This window comes from Gymnoscopelus braueri (genome assembly GCF_963280865.1).
Source record: "Gymnoscopelus braueri genome assembly, chromosome: 8".
Lineage (NCBI taxonomy): Eukaryota > Metazoa > Chordata > Actinopteri > Myctophiformes > Myctophidae > Gymnoscopelus > Gymnoscopelus braueri.
In genome coordinates, this window is record NC_137609.1 from 42,598,238 (window position 1) to 42,619,909 (window position 21,672).

General features: G+C 44.5%; 2 protein-coding genes across 2 annotated transcripts in view; both read left to right on the forward strand.

Moving 5' to 3' along the window:
* rabep1 (rabaptin, RAB GTPase binding effector protein 1) overlaps window positions 1-21,672 on the forward strand; it is a 332,504-nt gene that overhangs the window by 244,943 nt on the left and 65,889 nt on the right. The window lies entirely within an intron of this gene.
* LOC308091085 (proto-oncogene DBL-like) overlaps window positions 1-21,672 on the forward strand; it is a gene marked incomplete at its 3' end in the record, with an annotated part of 39,205 nt that overhangs the window by 13,012 nt on the left and 4,521 nt on the right. Inside the window, exons 8-22 of the mRNA XM_080436422.1 lie at window positions 499-690; window positions 2,154-2,345; window positions 2,869-3,046; window positions 5,376-5,464; window positions 9,360-9,463; window positions 11,226-11,292; window positions 12,071-12,186; window positions 12,659-12,728; window positions 13,025-13,117; window positions 13,437-13,529; window positions 14,438-14,563; window positions 17,532-17,747; window positions 20,510-20,602; window positions 20,856-20,934; window positions 21,124-21,169. Coding sequence (XP_080292548.1) covers window positions 499-690; window positions 2,154-2,345; window positions 2,869-3,046; window positions 5,376-5,464; window positions 9,360-9,463; window positions 11,226-11,292; window positions 12,071-12,186; window positions 12,659-12,728; window positions 13,025-13,117; window positions 13,437-13,529; window positions 14,438-14,563; window positions 17,532-17,747; window positions 20,510-20,602; window positions 20,856-20,934; window positions 21,124-21,169 — 1,754 coding nt within the window. The remainder of the gene's footprint in view (window positions 1-498; window positions 691-2,153; window positions 2,346-2,868; window positions 3,047-5,375; window positions 5,465-9,359; window positions 9,464-11,225; window positions 11,293-12,070; window positions 12,187-12,658; window positions 12,729-13,024; window positions 13,118-13,436; window positions 13,530-14,437; window positions 14,564-17,531; window positions 17,748-20,509; window positions 20,603-20,855; window positions 20,935-21,123; window positions 21,170-21,672) is intronic.

Consider the following 21,672-nt stretch of genomic DNA (forward strand, 5'->3'; position numbering starts at 1 on the left):
TGATACCAACAATGGATGGAAACACAGTCCGTTCGTCCGCCTGTCCCTCCCAACCATGAGAATCATGATATCCCAGGAAGGCCTTGGGGGGGATTTCATGACAATTGGCACGAACGTCCACATCGACTCTGACGACTCAAGGAAGAACTGATTATAAGTAGTTCGAGGTCAAAGGTCACTGTGACCTCACAAAACACTATGATTAAATTCCTTCCAAGTCATCGCTACATATACTGCTGTATGAGTCTGGATAGTCATGGACGTAAACTGCAACTGGTTGGCGGAGGGATACAACCGCGATGCGGTATTCCTAGTTTTAATCTAACACCTGCTGTGAGGTTGAAGGAAAATCCTCATATGGAAAATAATGTAACTGTATCACTCTCCCTGTGTGTGTGTGTGTGTGTGTGTGTGTGTGTGTGTGTGTGTGTGTGTGTGTGTGTGTGTGTGTGTGTGTGTGTGTGTGTGTGTGTGTGTGTGCGCGCGCGTGCTGTGCAGGAGGAGATGGGCCGTGCCCAGGTGGTGATTCTGCATGGTCACCAGCTGGCAGCCAACCACCACTATGCGCTGGCACTCATCGTCCAGCGCTGCAACGAGCTGCGTCACCACTGTGATGTCATCACCAACGCCATGCGCACCAAGCGCGCCTCACTCTCACGTGCACACGACCTGCTGCTACGGCTGGAGGAGGTATAAACACACACGCACGCACTCACACTCACACTCACACACACACACACACACACACACACACACACACACACACACACACACACACACACACACACACACACACACACACACACACACACACACATTATATTCAACCAAAAACAAACAAGCATGCATGTACATGCATGCGCACAAGCATGAATATGGATACACACACACACACACACACACGCACGCTTTAATATTCTGACTGATCAGAGCTCTCGGAATTGCTATTATTACTAGCCAGGCATTCGTCACTGCCCGAGGTTACCAGACGAAGTGCCAGTCCAAGCCATAGGAAAGATCTGATGCAGCCGTGCCCAATTATTTATCAATACCCATAGCCTTATTAATTCACAAAGACAACGAGAAAATAGCATTTGATCAACACGCCACTCTGTGATCCTTCAAAGGAGGTCGCTTGTACCAACAGTTCAGCGCGCGGTAGTCTCACGTAGCCAGACGATCGGAGTTCTCCGCCTACCGATAAGTCTGGTGATATGTGAATTCAATGTTGGCGAACTGGGTGGACAATTCGGGAAAAGAAATGTATTAAATAAAATTGCAGAACCAATGACTTTAGGGCAGTCCTTTGTATCTGAATGTATCAGTATTACTTTTCAAAGCAGTGGGCATAGGGTTGTTGTTAGCACCGTTTTTCTCCGCTGTTCAAGCCCCATTTTACCCAGACGATTGGGGACACGAGACTAAGAGTTTGGTGGTACTTTAGCTTGCACCGATTGGTCAGCTGCCTTATCAGTCCTAGGGCTGATACATGTTATGACCCTCTAGGTGCTTTTATCACCCACCCAGGGTAAAGAAAGGCTGGGTGTGTGATAAATGATGTATTATTATTGTGACGGCCCTCCCACTCTGTCTGCCCCAGTGCTTGTCTTTTGTCTTGGTTTCTGTTACAGGTGCCAGCCAGGTAGGCGTGGTCAGGAGGGCCAATCAGCTCTGACCTGAAGAGCAGTCTCCATTTCCTGTCTCTGTCTCAGTGTCTCATACCTCCCTTGCACATTTGGTTTGGTGTTTGTCTCTTGGTTTCGCATCCAGCACCCCTCACACCATACTGTACCGATATATCCACTCACCTACGCCACTGATTCTACAGACTAACACACCCCATGACGATTTTGTTAATTTAATCTGCATTTGTTTATAATAAATCATGTTTGGGTTTTAAGTTATCTGTGTATCCCTCTCTTTTTGTCACGTCTCATCATGAGCCAGTTTACAACATTATATAGATTGTACCATTGTGTTTATGATCTCATATTTGTATATGTGATTGTGAGTGAGTGAGTGGGTCCTTATTCTTCTATGTCCTACTATGTGTGTGAGTATGTTGATACATGCATATATGTTTTACCTGTGTGCATACGTGTGTATATTATGTCTACGTTGATGTGTGTTATCCTCTCTGTGTGTGTGTGTAGGCACTGCGGTGGTGTGACGAGGCGGCCTACCTGTTAGCCAGTCAGATGGTGGACAGGTTTCAGACCAGAGAGGGAGCCCAGGAGGCCCTGCAGAACCTCATTTGCCACCAGGAGAGGGCGCCGTCTGCACTTAAAAACACCCAGGACATTCTGAGCTTGGAGTTTGAGGCCATACTCACTCCCCGGCTACAGGTAATAATACCTCTCCATCCACCCCCCCCACCCCCCTCCCTAAGCTCCCGTGTCCAATGAATGACAGTTAATCAAACAAATCGATGTAATCGATTATAAAAAATCGATTAATAAAAATAAATATTTTTTTTAGAAAATAGCCGATTTACACAGCAACGCATTGATATTAAAAAGAAAATGTACTTTGTAATTTATATTTTTTAATACTTTATTTTTTTAAAAGCATGTACTTTTGAGCCTTGATCAGCTATCGTTGCCACACGCACACGCACACGCACACACACACGCACACGCACACGCACACGCACACGCACACGCACACGCACACGCACACACACACGCACACGCACATGCACAAGCACACGCGCACACACCCCATTTCCAACCAGAACAATGATCCCTAATCCCTAGGCCTGCAGCAGTGTGCAAACCCACAGGTTGTGGGTTTGAATCCACAACAGAACTTGTCTCTCGGGAACCTGTCTCAGCGTCCGTCTCCTCCTGTCTGTCCTCCACCATGCAGTCCCAGATCTCCATGGTGTCTGATAAGCTGGGGTCGGTGCAGTCCATGATGAGGAACAGAGAGCAGTGTCTGAGGAAGCTCGCTGACATCCAGGTCAGACCCATCCAGCCGGTGGCCCCGCGTCCGGAGCCTGACCTGACCTCACGATGCAAGTCACCCCTCTTCTCCCCTAGACATGGTAGCCACTACTTCATAAATACACAAAGACAGGCACAATATACAGTAACATAGAAAGGAAGCTACTACAGCATTGGTTCTCAAAGTGGGGTCTGGGGACCCCCAGGGGTCCTTGGGGGGGGTACAAGGGGGTCCCCTGCTAAATTAGTTAAAGGAGTAGTTCACCCAAAAAATGACTTATTTTCTATCAATGGCATGAAGCCTTGAATTCATGGACATGTTTTAGTTTTTGTCGCATTCGTAAGCCAATAATTTGATTACCGTCTCCTACCGGCTAATGTATCCGGTAGGAGACACAAAGGAGACTCTTTGTGTCTCCTACCGGAAATACACACGGTCATCAAATTATTGGCTTAGAAATGCGACAAAAACTAAAAAATCTCCATGAATTCAAGGCTTCATGGGGTATGTAACTGATAAAAAACTTTTTTTTTGGGGTGAACTACTCCTTTAATATATCACAATCATTTTAACCACTTTAACCATGTTTTATACTTTGGCTATTCAAAAATAGCAGATATACTTCGTGCCACGCTATGAGCTTGCAGATCTGCTATTTTTTTAAACCGTGAAGATTCGTGCAAATCTTGTTTGAATATATATATATATATATATATATATATATATATATATATATATATATATATATATATATTCGCTTCTGGAGGTCTCTGGCACAAAGCATTTTCAGATGGGGGTCCGTGGCCAAATACATATCAATCTGGAGGTCCTTTGGCATGAAAAAGTTTGAGAACCACTGTGCTAGAGTACTTGTGATGTGATGTGTCTGTCTGTGTACTCACTCTCTATAGGCTCTATAGGTGTGGACTTTAACCCATTGAGACCTGGAACGCATCTGTGTCACTTTTTGAGTTGAGCTAAAAAAAGCATTATTTTACACTTGCCGCGCTATGAGCTTGTAGATCTGCTATTTTTGAAAAATCGTGAAAATGTGTGCAAATCTTTGAATATGTATTTTTTCAAGCGAACATTTTTGACTCTCTTACAACTTCTGGGGGTCCCTGGAACAAACTATTTTGAGATGGGGTCCGCGGCCATATCATTTTTGAGAACCACTGATATTATAGCAAATATGTTTTTTCAAAAAAACAGGATTTAGGATTTAGTATTTAGGGCGCGCTCTCACCAAAAGCGGCCACAGTTTTTTGCAGCCAGCGGATTCTAAAAAAAACGCTGTGACGCACCTGTCACTCACATTCAAGACCGTCCCCGTAGCCCGCGCCGCCTTCTGCCTTGACGTTGCCAGGCAACCACTGACTAACCTGAAGCCTTTGCGACCGCACTGACTTGTAACCAGGCCAGTTCTTTAATGTCAGTCATATGGAACTCTTTCATGGTCAAATCATAAAGTACTGGGTGAGATGCAACAGCTACAACCAGTTGGTCCACTGAGAGCACCATGTTGCTTCCTGAGTCTTGGGACGGTCCGCCTTCGACTCACCCGATTGGACAGAGGGGGGAAATCAGCTCCTGCCTCCAGCAGTTTTATGCTTCCAATGGACAAGTCGCGTAGAGCAGATAAATGCAAGGTATGCGCGACAAGCGGAAAAATCCGCTCTTGCGTGAATCCACGCATTCACATTGACAATGCATTGGCAGATTCTGCCCCAGAGGTAAAATAAAAGTGCGGTGAGAGCGCACCAAGAGTTGGCTGGCCGCTGTTTGCAGAATCTGCCAATGCATTGTCAATGCAAATGCGTTGATTCACGCAAGAGCAGATTTTTCCGCTGGTCGCGCAGACCTTGCGTTTATCTGCTCTCCGCGACTAAGCATAAAACTGCTGGAGGCAGGTGCTGATTTTCTCCCTCTGTCCAATCGGGTGAGTTGAAGGCGGACTGTCTCAAGACTCAGGAAGCAACATGGTGCTCAAGGCAGCAGGCACAGTAGGGCTACGGGGAGGCTCCTGAAAGTGAGTGACAGGCGCGACACTCCCGTTTTTTAGAATCCGCTGGCTGCAAAAAACTGTGGCCGCGCACAACCTGCGTTTAACAGCGGCCAGCCAACTCTTGGTGGGAGCGCGCCCTTAGAAGACATTTGTAGAATCCCCCAGAAGCAAAGATTTGAGTTACAAATGTTTGCTTAAAAAATACATGTATCCAAAGATTTGCACCCATTTTTCACGATTTTTCAAAAAAAATAGCAGATCTACAAGCTCATAGCGCGGCACTCGGTGCCGCGCTATGAGCTTGTAGATCTGCTATTTTTGAATAGCCCAAAGAAATCTAAAAATGACACACAGATGCGTTCCAGGTATTAAAGGGTTAATGTGATGTGTCTGTCTGTGTACTCTCTCTCTATAGGCTCTATAGGTGTGGACTTCAATGTGCTGAACACCAAGTTCTCCTTTGACCTGCTTCCTGGTAAACGGGCCGCCAGGAGGAACAATAACCAGCCCAAGGTGTGCATGTCGTCGCTGCGGGGTTTGAAAACTAAACTGTTACTATTTCAGGAAATGGGGAAAAGAAGCTGGGTGCCATTGTAGTCATTATTCAGTCTCTTGTTAATACTTTTCATTGGTTATTATTAGGCATGTAACGATTCACTCGTCTCACGTTACGATTTGAATCACAATACTAGGTTCACGATACGACTTTTCACCATTTTTAAACCCAACATTATTTCCCTTACACAAATCCAGTATTTTCTTCTCTTCTCTTTCAATTTTTTTTTTTTTTAACAGTACTGTGTTTTCTCTTATCCTCTTTGCCGGACCCAGGGGGTCTGGCTTACATGAGGCTTTGTACCTGTTTCGTCCATACATGGGCATGGTCACTTTGTCCTTAGGCCCCAGCCATAAAAGTCTGTCCCCCTTTCGTCCATACATGGGCATGTTTTGTACCTGTTTTCTCCATACATGGGCAAAAAACAGGTTTTGGTCCAAGCCCCCAGAACCCAGTGGTTTCACTGAAGCCAATTGAACATGCTGGCCATTCATGGTACTGCAGCTTAGTACCTATACATGAACGAGCGAAAACGGTTTCGACCAATGGGCTCGACTCACGAGCATGCGCACGAGCTTGCGCACGGGGCTGCGCGCTTCTGTGGCGCAAAACGCGTCACTGTGACGCAAAACGCGTCACAGAAGTGACGCGTTTGGAGCCCCAAATAGGCCTCGCCCACCAAATTTCCAACCCAGAAGAAGGGTTCAAATAGGCCCATGCGCTGGGTGAGCAACTCAATGCAAGTGGATGGGAGGAGAATTCGGGTGCCCTCTCTATTATTTTTAACTCTATGTTTTGGTCACTTTGTCCTTAGGCCCCAGCCATAAAAGTCTGTCCCCCTTTCGTCCATACATGGGCATGTTTTGTACCTGTTTTCTCCATACATGGGCAAAAAACAGGTTTTGGTCACTTTGTCCTTAGGCCCCAGCCATAAAAGTCTGTCCCCCTTTCGTCCATACATGGGCATGTTTTGTACCTGTTTTCTCCATACATGGGCAAAACACAGGTTTTGGTCACTTTGTCCTTAGGCCCCAGCCATAAAATTTATTAAACCCACAGACAGACTTAACCACTTTCCCTATTTTGGGCATGTCATTGGCGAAACTCTCACAAATTGTACAAAAAAATCCTAAAATCTACAAGCTCACTGTGTGTCGCAGCCTGGCGCGTTGTGAGATTGTAGAACAGCTATTTTCACTACTTTTGCGTGTCACTGTCATGCAACAAAGTATAATGTCGGGCATTCATTTATGAAGAAACCCCCCCCCCCTCCCCCCACATAAAAAGATGAAATATGGAGATCAAGGCTTCTTCCCGACAGTGATGATATACAAGTTCATGGCAAGGACCAAGAGATGGTAATAAGCCTGTGCTGATTGATTGCTACTCATCCCATCCCTCAGGGTTACATGGCAGCTGACCAATCAACGGCATGCTACAGCTACATCTTCCCGTGGACACGGCAGAATAACCAATCAGTGTTGCTAAAATGTCACGGCAGAATTGACAATGCAAGCGTCTGCTCAACCTCCCAGAGCATTGGCTGCAGATCTCAGCAAGATTAGATTAACCCATTAAGACCTGAGAAGATTCTAGAAATGTCTCCTAAATCCTAACAATTTTTTGAAAGAAAAACCCACATTTTTTTCCCTCGATTTTTCAAAAATAGCAGATATACAAGCTCGTAGCGCGGCACTCGGTGCCGCGCTATGAGCTTGTATATCTGCTATTTTTGAATAGCCAAAGGCATCTAAAGTGACACAGAAGCGTTGCAGGTATCAATGGGTTAAGGAACTCACAATGTCAAACATGGGCAAAACACCATAGACATAAATATGTAGACGCCACATTGGCCACAGTGGTCGTACGTCAATGTTCGCCACCATATTTGTAGGGGACACTTGCCATAACTCCACTGCAAGAAATATGCCTGAGTTGTATATACTAATTGTATATATTACATCCTCCTATAATTTCGACAAAGCTCTGTGCGCGTGGTGAGTGGTGAGCCCAAAATCTCTTCTGCCCGGTTCTCCTCAGTGGCTGGAGCAATTGATCAGAATTTTCACACAGCCATTGACCATTACCATGTGCATGGAAGAGCGAAACCCGTTTTTCGCTTTCCCCAAAGCTGCTCAGCTGTTAATTAGCGTTTTTGTGTTCGCTGGCTCCCCGGGTTGCCAAATCATGTGCGCATATCCCCCCACGGGTATGGTCTAACCACCGGTGCCGGTCCGTGGGACATGCACCACCGGTCCGCGAGAAGGCGACCGGGAATTCCAAGTTTATGGATTGTACCATATGCGCAGGCAACGTTGAGTCTATAACCTTGCGTCACCAGGATTTCACAAACAACGGAGAAAAGCTGAGTCGGTCACATGTCCAAGGATTCGTCAGTGATGTCACATCATCGACGAATCCTTGGTATCTTTATGCCGTGCTACTTCCGTGTCGCATAGCAGTGACATCACTGTCGAATCCTTGACCATCAGCGTCACTACACGCTGTGTTTAGTTTTTTTTCTCGCTCGCGCTAATGAAACACTAAACAGGATTATTATTTCATGTCAACATTCAAGTACTTCAACTATCAGAAGATGTAAACCAGGTAAAATAATGCGTCACTCTACAAGTTTAACTAAAGTTTTCCACCTGTCCAAAGTCATTTCTGATACAGACATAAAGTCAAGACGGTCATCAAGGCTGATACAGACATAATGATTTTTTAATCATCCTTTCCTTGTTAATATATCGCCATTTAGGTCAATGACATAACATTATGTAGTGATTTGATAACATATAATAGCAGCCACCAGTCAGTCATTGAGTTTTGGTGAGCGACCTCTTGCTTCAGTAGACATACATGGGCAAACATGCATGCCCATATGGCAACTGTGTTGATACAATACTCCAATGAACAGCAGAGACCAATGTGGTATCTATGTGTATATCTATGGAAGACACAGCCGCCCAACATTGTTACTGTGGATGGTTTTGTAGAATTTGCGGCTGAGGGGATATTGGAAATCATCTGGCACCAAAATGCAGCGGAAAGCATCGGCCTCAGGCGGTTTACAGAATGGCGAGCCAACAGGCAGACAGTCGGGGAATTCCAGCGGGACCGTCCAATTTTGTTCACAGGGGAGGAGTGTCTCGTTGACAGTAATCTATCCGCCTGCAACTGTGTTTACCGGTCTTAGTGAATAAACATGGTTAGGGATATGTGATGAACAAATTACCATCTCGCATTCGTTGTTGCCCTGGAATTATCCAATCATTCAGCCTCGCTTCAAGGTTGCAGCTAGACTCTCAGCACAGAGGGGGAGCATTCTCGAGGAGCTCTTATGATAAGATCATTTTAAAATAGCTGATATCCTATCATGAACACAAATTGCCACTTACTGAATCAAGCAAGCCGCACCACACAAGCTTGTTCTGAAGGCTTGTGAAAAGAAAACCAGTTGTGATATAATGGACAAATCAAGGACAGCACACACACCGCTCTACAAGCATCGATTCACAAATGTTTCAGCACCCCCCACCGATGGACAGCGACAGGCCATACATGCCATAACCTTACAGTCTATGGCTATAACCAGCACGGATAAATTACCCAAGAGAGCAAACCAAGAGATCACACACACACACGCACGCACACGCACACGCACACGCACACGCACACACACACGCTTATTATTTTGAGTCATAGGGCCATAGGGGTAAGTGAAAGGCTGCAGCATAAATATTATGAAATCAAATAATGTTTGTCTAGATGGCATATTGTGCATCATATCCAGCATTTTACCGCATCTAACTGCCGTGTTCTGTCATGTGTGTATATGTTTGCCGTCAGATTGAAGTGATGCACGATTACCAAGGCAACCGCAGCTGTCTGTATGGCCCCGCCCCCACGGACACGGACTCTGAGGCAGAGGAGAACCCTGAGCAGGTCACACGGTATGCAACCTCTCACCTTTGACCCCTCATCCGTGAATGCAACTTCAGGATATTAAAATAAATCCAAACTGTGAAGAGAACCGTGGTGTAAAAATAACTTAAGTACATGTACTCAAGTACTGTACTTAAGTACAATTTTGTGGTATTTTTTTCTTTACTGGAGTATTTCCCATTTTCAATACTTTTACTTCTACTCCATTACATCTCAGAGGCAAATATTGTATTTTTACTCTATTGTATTCTTATTACTGGACAACGTTTTACTAGTTACTTTAAAGATTTTAAATATTATTGCAAAAAATGCATTAACCACTTCAGTTCTATATAGACTTCGGCTATTTGAAAATAGCCGATCTACAAGCTCACAACGCGTTGCGATGCGACGCGTTGTGAGCCTGTAGATCTGCTATTTTCAATTGATTTTATACATTTTGAAAACACTACATAGTGAGTACTTTTACTTTAAGTACAATACTTTTGTACTTTTTTACCCAAGTAAATTTTGAATTCCAGACTTTTACTTGTAACAGAGTATTTCTACATTGCAGTATCGATACTTTTACTTAAGTAAAGAATTTGAGTACTTTCTCCACCACTGGAAGAGAATGTATCAAAGTTTAGTCAAGCGGAAGGAAGAAATGTGCCGGCCTGGCACACTGGTGATAGGTGTTACAGTTTGAGCCTGAACAAATTCAGCCTTTGAAGTAAACTTTAGATCAGAGCCCTGACTGTGCTCTTGATCCGGTTCTCTCTTAGCAGGGCAGTGGTTCTCAAACTTTTTTAATTTCAAGGACTCCGATAACTCTGAGAGTGGTCAAATGGAACTACTACAAGTTACTACTTTAAGAACATACTAATGCACTGGTTCTCTACGCTGGGCCCACGGACCACCAGGGGTCCAAATGGACCCTTACAGATCTGCAACTCTGAGAGTGTACAAATGAAACCAAATGGACTCTCGTTTTTAGCAGCTGCTGCAAGCGGGCTGCTCTACAAAGAGACAGACACATCATCATCCACGGCACCTATTCGACACCTATTCATCATTGGCTGTCCTGGCTGTCCTTCACTCCTTTAAGCCAATGGGGACACTTCCCCGTTTAAGCCAATGGGGAGACGGCCCGTCCTCCGCAGTACCACCCCTGTGTGGTGTCTAAAAATGTTGCCACCACTTATATAAAAAACATAATTAGCATTTAGAGTCGCACATTCAATGTTGCCAGGTTAGGCGAGAAACAAGCAGGTCTATGATAACAATCACACACACACACGCTGACAAGCCACACACACACGGCACACACACACACACACACACACACACACACACACACACACACACACACACACACACACACACACACACACACACACACACACACACACACACACACACACACACACACACACACACACACACACACACACACACACATACACACACACACAGAGACAAAATACAGCATGCAGCTGCTAATAATATGACTGTCAAGTCATATTTATTCTTGTTTATATGCTTTTATATTTTTGAACATTTGTGGCTCATAACATACCAAAAATAGGGACTCCAGGTGGCTAAAAATATTGCATCCATACTGGTCTCACCTGATGACACAGGGATTCTGTGTCATCTTGAGTAAATACAGGCCAAAAATATCTGTTTGGGGGGGGGGGGGGTGCTGTACGCCACAATGCTCACCTAGTCCACTAGGTGTCGCTTTAGAATAGATTTTTAATGTGTCTCTTGTTCTGTCTCTCTCTCCAGCCACGTCATGAAAGAGTTGATAGCAACAGAGAGGATCTACGTAGATGAGCTACTCTCTGTTCTGCTGGTGAGTCCATGGCAGTAAGAGTGCTGCTACTGTTACTGTATTCCTTGTTGAAATTGTTCATAGTGTTCAAGTATGCATTGCGAATTGAGTGAGTTGGCTCTATGCATAGCAGCCATATTGGACAGAAATTGGGCCTCTTCTTACTTCCTTCACAGGTGCTGCCAATGATAGTAATGAAGGCTCTGTTCCATTCTGCTCAAACAGAGTCAGGGTGATGATATTGTGCATGTTGGCTCACTGGAAACACTCTGCTACACTAGTGGGTCTTAAAGTGTGGTCCAGGGACCCTCATGGTTCCTTGAGGGGGTTCCAAATGGCCCCTTGAGGATGTGTAACCAAATGGAACCAAATGGACCCATTTGTACACTCTCAGAGTTATGGGGGTCCTTGAAATTAAAAGGTTTGAGAACCACTGTGCTACACTAAATGGAACACAGCCCTCATTAGAATCATTGGTAACACCTGTGAAGGAAGTAAGGAAGAGGCCCAATTTCTTTCCAATATGGCCGCCGTGCATAGAGCCTTCTGTGTACAGTACATTTTTAGAGTGTGGGGGCTCATGTTTGCCACACTGTCTGTACTGGGAAAATGTAGGCCCTTATAGATACAAAGACTGTATCTCCTGTCCTACTCTCTCCTTTCCTGTTTTGTCTTGTCATCCTCCGCCTCTCCTCTCCTCTCCTCTCCTCTCCTCTCCTCTCCTCTCCTCTCCTCTCCTCTCCTCTCCTCTCCTCTCCTCTCCTCTCCTCTCTCGTCTCCTCTCCTCTCCTTGTATCAGGGATACAGAGCAGAAATGGAGGATCCATCCATGTTCAGTCTGCTGCCCTCAGCTCTCCGCAGCCAGAAGGACGTTCTGTTTGGCAACATGCCTGAGATTTACCAATTCCACAGCAGGCAGGACACACACACACACACACACACACACACACACACACACACACACAGACACACAGACACACACACACACACACACACACACACACACACACACACACACACACACACACACACACACACACACACACACACACACACACACACACACACACACACACGTCCCTGTTCTCTATCTATCACTGTCACTCAATAAGACTTTTTCAATATGTACAAGCACACACACATACAAAATAATACATGCATACTCATGCAGGTACACCACAGGACGTATGGAGCACGCGGTCATACACACACACACACACACACACACACACACACACACACACACACACACACACACACACACACACACACACACACACACACACACACACACAGACACACAGAGAACACATGAGCTCACACAGAACTCGTTTCTCTCTCCTCCTCCCCCACTTGGCCCAACGTCCTCTGGGTTCTCCATCTATAGGATCTTCCTCCAAGATCTGCAGGGTTGCCTGGAGACCCCGGAGAGGGTGGGGGCCTGCTTCCTGCGGCGGGTAAGGGATATGTGGCGTGTGAGGGGCCCCGCTTTTCACCAACAATTTAACTTGTACTACTACTACTACTACTATTCTTGTGCAGGGCACTAGTAGGATGTTTTTTAGGTGCATTTACACCCATGTTAATTCCAGCTATTTGAACCATGTTTTGTATTAACATGTCACTGGAAAATCTGTGTGTGTGTGTGTGTGTGTGTGTGTGTGTGTGTGTGTGTGTGTGTGTGTGTGTGTGTGTGTGTGTGTGTGCGCGCGCGCGGGGGTGTGTGTGTGTGTGTGCGTGCGTTCACGAGCAGAAGGAGAAATTCAAGGTGTATGAGCGCTACTGCCAGAACAAGCCTCGCTCGGAGTTGCTATGGAGACAATGCTCTGATTCGTCGTTTTTTCAGGTAGTGTGGCGGAAAGGCATGTGTGTTTACATGGTAATGTTACTCCTCTACAGCTAGTGCTGCGTCATCTGCTGTGAGTTAATAGTGTCACGGTCAGTGGGGTGTTAGCGAGCCTCACTGCCATGGGGAGAAACTGCTTGGAAGTCTCTCTTCTCTTCTCTTCTCTTCTCTTCTCTTCTCTTCTCTTCTCTTCTCTTCTCTTCTCTTCTCTTCTCTTCTCTTCTCTTCTCTTCTCTTCTCTTCTCTTCTCTTCTCTTCTCTTCTCTTCTCTTCTCTTCTCTTCTCTCTTCTCTTCTCTTCTCTTCTCTTCTCATTCTAGGAGTGCCAGAAAAGGCTGGATCACAAGCTGGGCCTGGACTCCTATCTCCTGAAACCAGTCCAACGCCTCACCAAGTACCAGCTGCTACTCAAGGTTCTGTGCGCTCACTTCAATTCAAGAAGCTTTTGTAGCATGGTACATTGGATAGACAGACAGGAACAGCAGTATGTATACTTGAGGCCCAAGGCAAACGCCAAACCATGCATACTTCTTGTACTGAATTTCTAAACATGTAGGTGGAGGTAAAAGCTGTCCATCATAGAGAGGGATGGGAACTGTAAGTAGTCATTGCTACAAGAGATCAGTTGGTGGCAGTGATGCACCGTGTCTTTGTTTGCCAAACCCCAAAGGAGAAGACAGAGAGGTCTGCTTATTTGGTAGACTTCCGCATTTAACTTCATACAGATTTAGAAAGTAGTCTCGCATAGCCAGACGATTGTCTGGCTACATACGGAAACATAACGTCATACTGTGAATAAGCTATATAATCCAATTTGGCTAATTAAAACACAGAATGAAACCCTACATGCGTAGTGCTCACTGCTCACATTGATTTATCCGAGAGACTGGCGGTGACTTTTGCATGCAGCCCGCATAATGCTTTGGTCCATTAATTATTATGTCCACTTCAATACATTAGAATGGAAAGAATGCCGCCGCCCACTCAGCAAGATGGCCTTTTTGTCTGTAGTATAAACCCTGGTGCTTGTGTGCTACATGCAAAAGTCATCCGAGCCCCAAAGGTTTTGTGATTGCAAGAATACAAGCTAAAGCAATTCCCATGTTATTTTAATCTTGGGAGTGGTTGAATGGTTGTAAAATCTGTATCAGATAGATTAACAGACAGACAGACAGACAGACAGATGACAGTGTACATGTCGATAAGAATGTCATCCCTGCTTCCTATCCTCTCCTTCCTGTAGCGATATATATTTTACAAACACAGACATAGAAGCTAACATTGAAATATTGACCGTAGTTATGTCCTCTTCCCTGTGCAGGAACTGTTGAAACACTGTACAGAGCAGCAGTACCGCTGTGAGCTCCAGGAGGCGCTGGACTGCATGCTGGAGCTGCTTAAGTCGGTTAATGACTCCATGCATCAGATAGCCATCACCGGATACCAGGTAGCCATTCATTAGATAGCCATCACCACATACCAGGTAGCCATTCATTAGATAGCCATCACCACATACCAGGTAGCCATTCATTAGATAGCCATCACCACATACCAGGTAGCCACTCATTAGACAGCCATCACCACATACCAGGTAGCCATTCATTAGATAGCCATCACCACATACCAGGTAGCCACTCATTAGATAGCCATCACCACATACCAGGTAGCCATTCATTAGATAGCCATCACCACATACCAGGTAGCCATTCATTAGGTAGCCATCACCACATACCAGATAGCCATTCATTAGATAGCCATCACCACATACCAGGTAGTCATTCATTAGATAGCCATCACCACATACCAGGTAGCCACTCATTAGACAGCCATCACCACATACCAGGTAGCCATTCATTAGATAGCCATCACCACATACCAGGTAGCCACTCATTAGACAGCCATCACCACATACCAGGTAGCCATTCATTAGATAGCCATCACCACATACCAGGTAGCCATTCATTAGATAGCCATCACCACATACCAGGTAGCCACTCATTAGACAGCCATCACCACATACCAGGTAGCCATTCATTAGACAGCCATCACCACATACCAGGTAGCCATTCATTAGACAGCCATCACCACATACCAGGTAGCCATTCATTAGATAGCCATCACCACATACCAGGTAGCCATTCATTAGATAGCCATCACCACATACCAGGTAGCCATTCATTAGATAGCCATCACCACATAACAGGTAGCCATTCATTAGATAGCCATCACCACATAACAGGTAGCCATTCATTAGATAGCCATCACCACATACCAGGTAGCCATTCATTAGATAGCCATCACCACATACATACCAGGTAGCCATTCATTAGATAGCCATCACCACATACCAGGTAGCCATTCATTAGGTAGCCATCACCACATACCAGGTAGCCATTCATTAGATAGCCATCACCACATACCAGGTAGCCATTCATTAGATAGCCATCACCACATACCAGGTAGCCATTCATTAGATAGCCATCACCACATACCAGGTAGCCATTCATTAGATAGCCATCACCACATAACAGGTAGCCATTGGAAGTTGATACCAGGTAGTAGAGATGCGCGGATGGGCTCTGCTCTGATGCCACCCGAATACGCACATACAAATAAATCATGCGCCGGCCATCCGCCCAAATGTATTATTTCTCCCAGGTATAGATCCACATATTGACATGCTAGCGGGGCGACATACTAGCGTCATGTCCAGGGGGTGTACTCGTACATCAAGCCGACCTCATGCTACAGAAACAGGCCACATGGCTCGGCAAGGCTTACCGTACTTACTTATAGAGCCACCACCCGCCCGCAATCATACGGATATAATGTATTAATCAGTACTATGAGAAGCTGAAATTAACTGTTTTGGCTGCAGTGTAGGCTGCTTTCCCAAGTGCAACTCTGAGAGGCAATTGGCACCAAATGGACAAATTCCCTGCCAATCACGTAGATCTATGTTAATGCAAATACAACCGTTCACTGCCATTCACGTAAATCTACGTTTAAAAAAATAAATACAAATAATAATAATAATAATAATAATAATAATAATAATAATATATATATATTTTTTTTCTTCACACAGAACCAGGAGATAACGTGATCCAAATATTTACTGCTCCATTCACTTCCTGGTTCGGGAAATATTCTGTATCTCGGCTCCTGTGTTTTACTATGTACTGTATTTTTGGCGAAACATGCTATTTGCAACGGTGAATAACAAGCGACCATGAGGTCGTGATGACATTTCTTTTTTTCACGGAAGCACAGTGAAACCCTCCGTGATTAGCAACCATCAGGGGATCGATCATACTGGAGATAAATATTCTGTGACTACTTAAAAAGGTTAGAAAAATAAATAAAAAACTGGCAGAAGCTAAAAAAAACCCGGATGCATAGTACCTGGCAGTGAATGTGTTAAGGGGAAGGATACCCACCTGGTACATGTATGCAAATCTCACGGGAACAAATTGGGGATGAAAGAGGGTGACATGGTGGTAAAGCAGATGTAAATTGTATCCACCACCTGTAAGTATTTATTTATAATATGCGGGAAAAGCGCTGATGGAGCTCAGCTCGTTTATCACCACGGTATTGTGGGCGACTTTGCGGGGAGGGAGATTTGCTGCTGTTTCTCGCATGCATTATACACTGCAAATGGCATAAAAAAGCTGGTGGACTTGAAATTGACAGAATGGGAAGAAGAGACCCAAATCAATGAATTGACATGTTCACTTTTATGACCCAAATCCGCCCGATCCGCGCTTATAACGATCCGCACATCTCTACCAGGAAGCCATTCATCGGATAGCCATCACTGGACACCAGGTAGCCAATCACCACTTTATACTCAACGTAGCTTTAAAATAACAACACTAGACCTTGAACAGACCATCCATCCATCTATCCATTCATCCCTCCCTCCCTTACCTACCTACCAGTGGTGTAAAGTAACTAAGTACATTAGTACTGTACACTAGTACTGTACTTAAGTACAATTTTGAGGTACTTTTACTTTACTGGAGTATTTCCAATTGTCTACACTTTTACTTCTACTCCACTACATCTCAAAGGCAAATATTGTACTTTTACTCCATTAAAATTATTTGAAAACTTTAGTTACTAGTTACTTAGCAGATATAAATTATTACATAAAAAAACATACATTAACCACTTTAGCCCTATTTTATTCCTAGGATATTTGAAAGCTTGTAGATCTGCTATATTCAAGCATTTTAGTACTTTTACTCTGGGTACTTTAAGTACATTTTGATACCAATACTTTTGTACTTTTACTCAAGTACATTTTGAAGTCCGGACTTTTACTTGTAACAGAGTACTTTCTACATTACTTTCCACCACTGCTACCTACCAAACGTATGTCTGTCTGTCCATGCATCCAACCATCCCAGGGTGACCTGAGTCAGCTGGGTCGAGTGGTGCTGCAGGGAAACTTCAGCGTGTGGATCAGTCACAAGCGGGCGGCGGTGCGCATGAAGGAGCTGGCCAGGTTCAAGCCCATGCAGAGGCACCTGTTCCTGTACGAGCACGCCCTGCTGTTCTGCAAGCGGCGCGACGACGACACCCACGACAGGACGCCCTTCTACAGCTTCAAGCACTGCCTGAGGGTGAGTGAGCGCAGGGTCTGTTTGCCTAGTGGATAGGGTTTACTTTTATGAAAGGGATGCTTCCAAATATGAATGTCTCAGTGTGTGCTAGAGCAGGGGTTTTCAACCCTTTTCACATCAAGTTCCATTATTTATTTGGTATTTCAGCCACGGACCACCGTCTGATGAGATTATAGCCTCTCAGACCCAAAACGTAGAATATTTTGTCGTCGTTTGATACGATTTTGTCCACAATTCCATGCTGTACTGATGTTGGTACCAATAGGAGAGATAACAGGGAAACGTTGATCAAAATAACAATTCTTTAATTAAGTAATGCAGATGTTTAACAATAATGTAACTCTTGAGAGTGTAAAATGTAACCAAATGGACCCATAAGGGTCCATTTGGTTTCATTTGACACTCTCAAGAGTTAAATATATATAAGGGTCCATTTGGTTTCATTTTACACTCTCAAGAGTTAAATATCTATAAGGGTCCATTTGGTTTCATTTGACACTCTCAAGAGTTAAATATCTATAAGGGTCCATTTGGTTTCATTTTACACTCTCAAGAGTTAAATATCTATAAGGGTCCATTTGGTTTCATTTTACAATCTCAAGAGTTAAATATCTATAAGGGTCTATTTGGTTTCATTTTACACCCTCAAGAGTTAATGATCTATAACGGTCCATTTGGTTACCAACTCTCCATCATTTAGCTGGGGACCACCTGGAACCCCATCAAGGACCACTGGTGGTCCCCGGGCCACTGGTTGAAAAACCACTGTGCTAGAGCAATGGTTCTCGCATTCTTTGGTATGAATTTGGGCCATTGGGACACACATGGCCTCTCAAACTATGAGATTGTGCAAATAGAACCGAATGGGCCTGTAATGGTGCATTTGGATCCATTTGTTCGCTGTGTTCCAGTGTGTTCCAAACCATCAATATTGCCGGAGGTTCCCTCACCGCACTTTGACAGCCACGGTCCTAGAGTCTCAATGTCACAGCGTCTAATTATTATCTGATCAATCAGTACTCGTTGTCCAGGCTTTCGGCTACAGCGTTTGGCTGTATTATGTCAGAACTCATTCAGCTTAGCGTCTCAGAGCAGGCGTATTGTGTGTGTGTGTGTGTGTGTGTGTGTGTGTGTGTGTGTGTGTGTGTGTGTGTGTGTGTGTGTGTGTGTGTGTGTGTGTGTGTGCGTGTGCGTGCAGGCTTTACCTGCCTCTCGTAGCATCGCTGGCACCCCCGCTCTCACTTGAAGGTCGTCACTCTCACGCCGTGTCAGTCCCCTTCGGCTAGCTCCGGTCTTTGGCTCCAATGCAATGCCATCTTTGCTCCTGTGAATAGTTCAGTTCACACTGACACGTGGACAAGTACTACTACTAAGAAACATAATATTAATCCATGGAATAGAGGGAAAGGGTTCATAAAATCCTGGCTTCGGGCATGGCCACAGCTCCAGACAATCCTGCCATCTCCTTCTCTACCGTGCTTCTTCAGCAGCTGGCTGGAGTTGTCATTTAATCAGTCTCATGCTGTCACTCAGGTCGCCCACATGACCCGGTCTGACACGCCAGGTTATCCAGCCAAACGGGAATTGGATCTGACCGTGACATTATTTCCCTTAATCAATAGTGATGTCGGATATCAACCAGAAATCTTCTTGAAATTAGAAAAAGTGCTCCTTGGACTGCAGGTCTCCGCCAGGTCCGGTAGGTTATTGTGGCCTCCATAATAGAACAATGTGAAAAGGGTGCCATTTCTTCCTAGGCCTGTCCTTGAGGCATTTTGTTCCAAAAATGCGCTTTGCCAAAATCGTCCTGCTGGTGGCGCTGTAACAGGCCAATGTGCAAAGGGTGGCATTTCTTCCTCGGCCTAGTGGGAATGTGTGTGCAAGATTTCCCGGAAATCACTCGCTGCGTTCATGATTTGGGGCATTTTGTTCAAAATGGACCAATCCTGCAAACTTTGGAAGCCAATCTTAGGAGTAATATACTGTATATTTTTTTTATTACAGAAGTCGGCTGATGTGAAAAATGCAGGGAATAGGTTTTTCCTTGGCCACTAGGGAGTGTGTGTGCAAAGATTCACGTAGATCGATGCAGATATAGGTAAAAACACGAATCGGCCTGTTTTGCAGCGCCACCTTGAGGCTGATTCGAAAAAAATCTACTGGCATTTCTTCCTCGGCTTAGTGGGAATGTGCGTGCAAAATTTCTCTGAAATTGCTTGCTGCGTTCATGATTTGAGGTCTTTTGTTCGGACCAATCCTGCAAACTTTGGAAGCCAATCTTAGCCAAATCAGGATGGAATATGAAAATCTGACAGATCCGTCTTTTCTTTTTTTTTACTACATTACAACAAAGACACATCCCTACATTTTAATAGAGAAATTGGTCTCTTTCTTTTTACGGTGTGGCTCTGCATGCGTCTAGCTACTGTAGAAGTACCTCCACTCATTTCTTAAGTTCACTTTCACCTCAAGGTTCAAGGTTCAAGGTTGTGCTTTATTGTTGCATCTTGTGTACAGGTACATACTGTAAGAGTAAAACTTATTTTGGTTTGGCTTCCATCAGACAATGCAGCAGCATATATAATAACAAAAACAAATTAATGATAAAAATCCTAAAAAAGATTTAAAGAAAAGAAAGCGAGTGCAAAAAAGAGCAAAAAGAGAATAAAATAGGGCATCATCAAATGTGCATGTGCATATAATCTCAGTATATTGTATACACCAACAGCATACAATACCTGGATGTTTTGTTTTTGCTGTAGATGAGTGCAGTGGGCATCACGGAAAACGTCAAGGGAGATCTGAAGAAGTTTGAGATCTGGTACAGCGGCAGGGAGGAGGTGTACATAGTGCAGGTGAAACCTCTGCTGCTCTCTCTCTCTCTCTCTCTCTCTCTCTCTCTCTCTCTCTCTCTCTCTCTCTCTCTCTCTCTCTCTCTCTGTGTTTACACACACACACACACACACACACACACACACACACACACACACACACACACACACACACACACACACACACACACACACACACTCACACACAAACATTGCTCACTATGATTCTGATTGGCTGTGTGCTGTGTTGTGGTCGTGTTGGTGTGGGTGTTTATAGGCTCCTACGCTGGAGGTGAAAGTCTCTTGGCTTAACGAGATTCGCAAGATTCTCACTAACCAGCAGAAACTGCGCCACGGTCTGTATTACTGTCCCTATTTGTCTCTATTACAGTCTTTCTTTCCTTCTTTCCAGCTCTCTATTAATCTGCTTAAGTGTAATGTCCCTCTAAAAGGTTTAGATCATTAATCCTTATTTGCACTTTTTTGTTAACCCTCTTGGTCTCAAACTCCGCCTCCATGTCCTCTGTCCTGCCTTCTTTTCTCAGAGGAGACCCCACCCCTTATGCCGTCAGACACGCCCCTCTCTGACAGGTGACACTCTCTGCATGACATCCGTTGTCGCATGAGAGCATTTGTGTGAATATAGAAAAGCTACTAAAGAATGCAGGAATGGGTTCAAATCACTTTCAATTCAGTCAATTCAGTCCTGAGAGAGGTGTAAAATTGAATAAGTTCAAGTCGAATTTACACGTAAGTTGTCATAGGTCTTGATTCAAATTTAGGAATTGACTTAATTGAGAGCGTGTCACTACATTGTGTTCTCTCCCTTTGAAGAAAGCATCTTGTTTATCTGTGATGGAAAGACTCAAATCTTTGTAGGTGTGAGGCGTGTGTTTATGTAGATTGAAGAAAATGTCCATGTTATGTTTGCTGTTAGCATGGTGGCATGCCATGAATGACTGATAATTCCTAACTTTCTAACTTTTGCAAACTTATATTTGAATATTTGAAAACATTTAGCTGCAAACAGTGTTAATTTTGTCGACTAAAACTATGACGAAAAATGTTCGTCGCCTACCTTTTTTCACTGACGA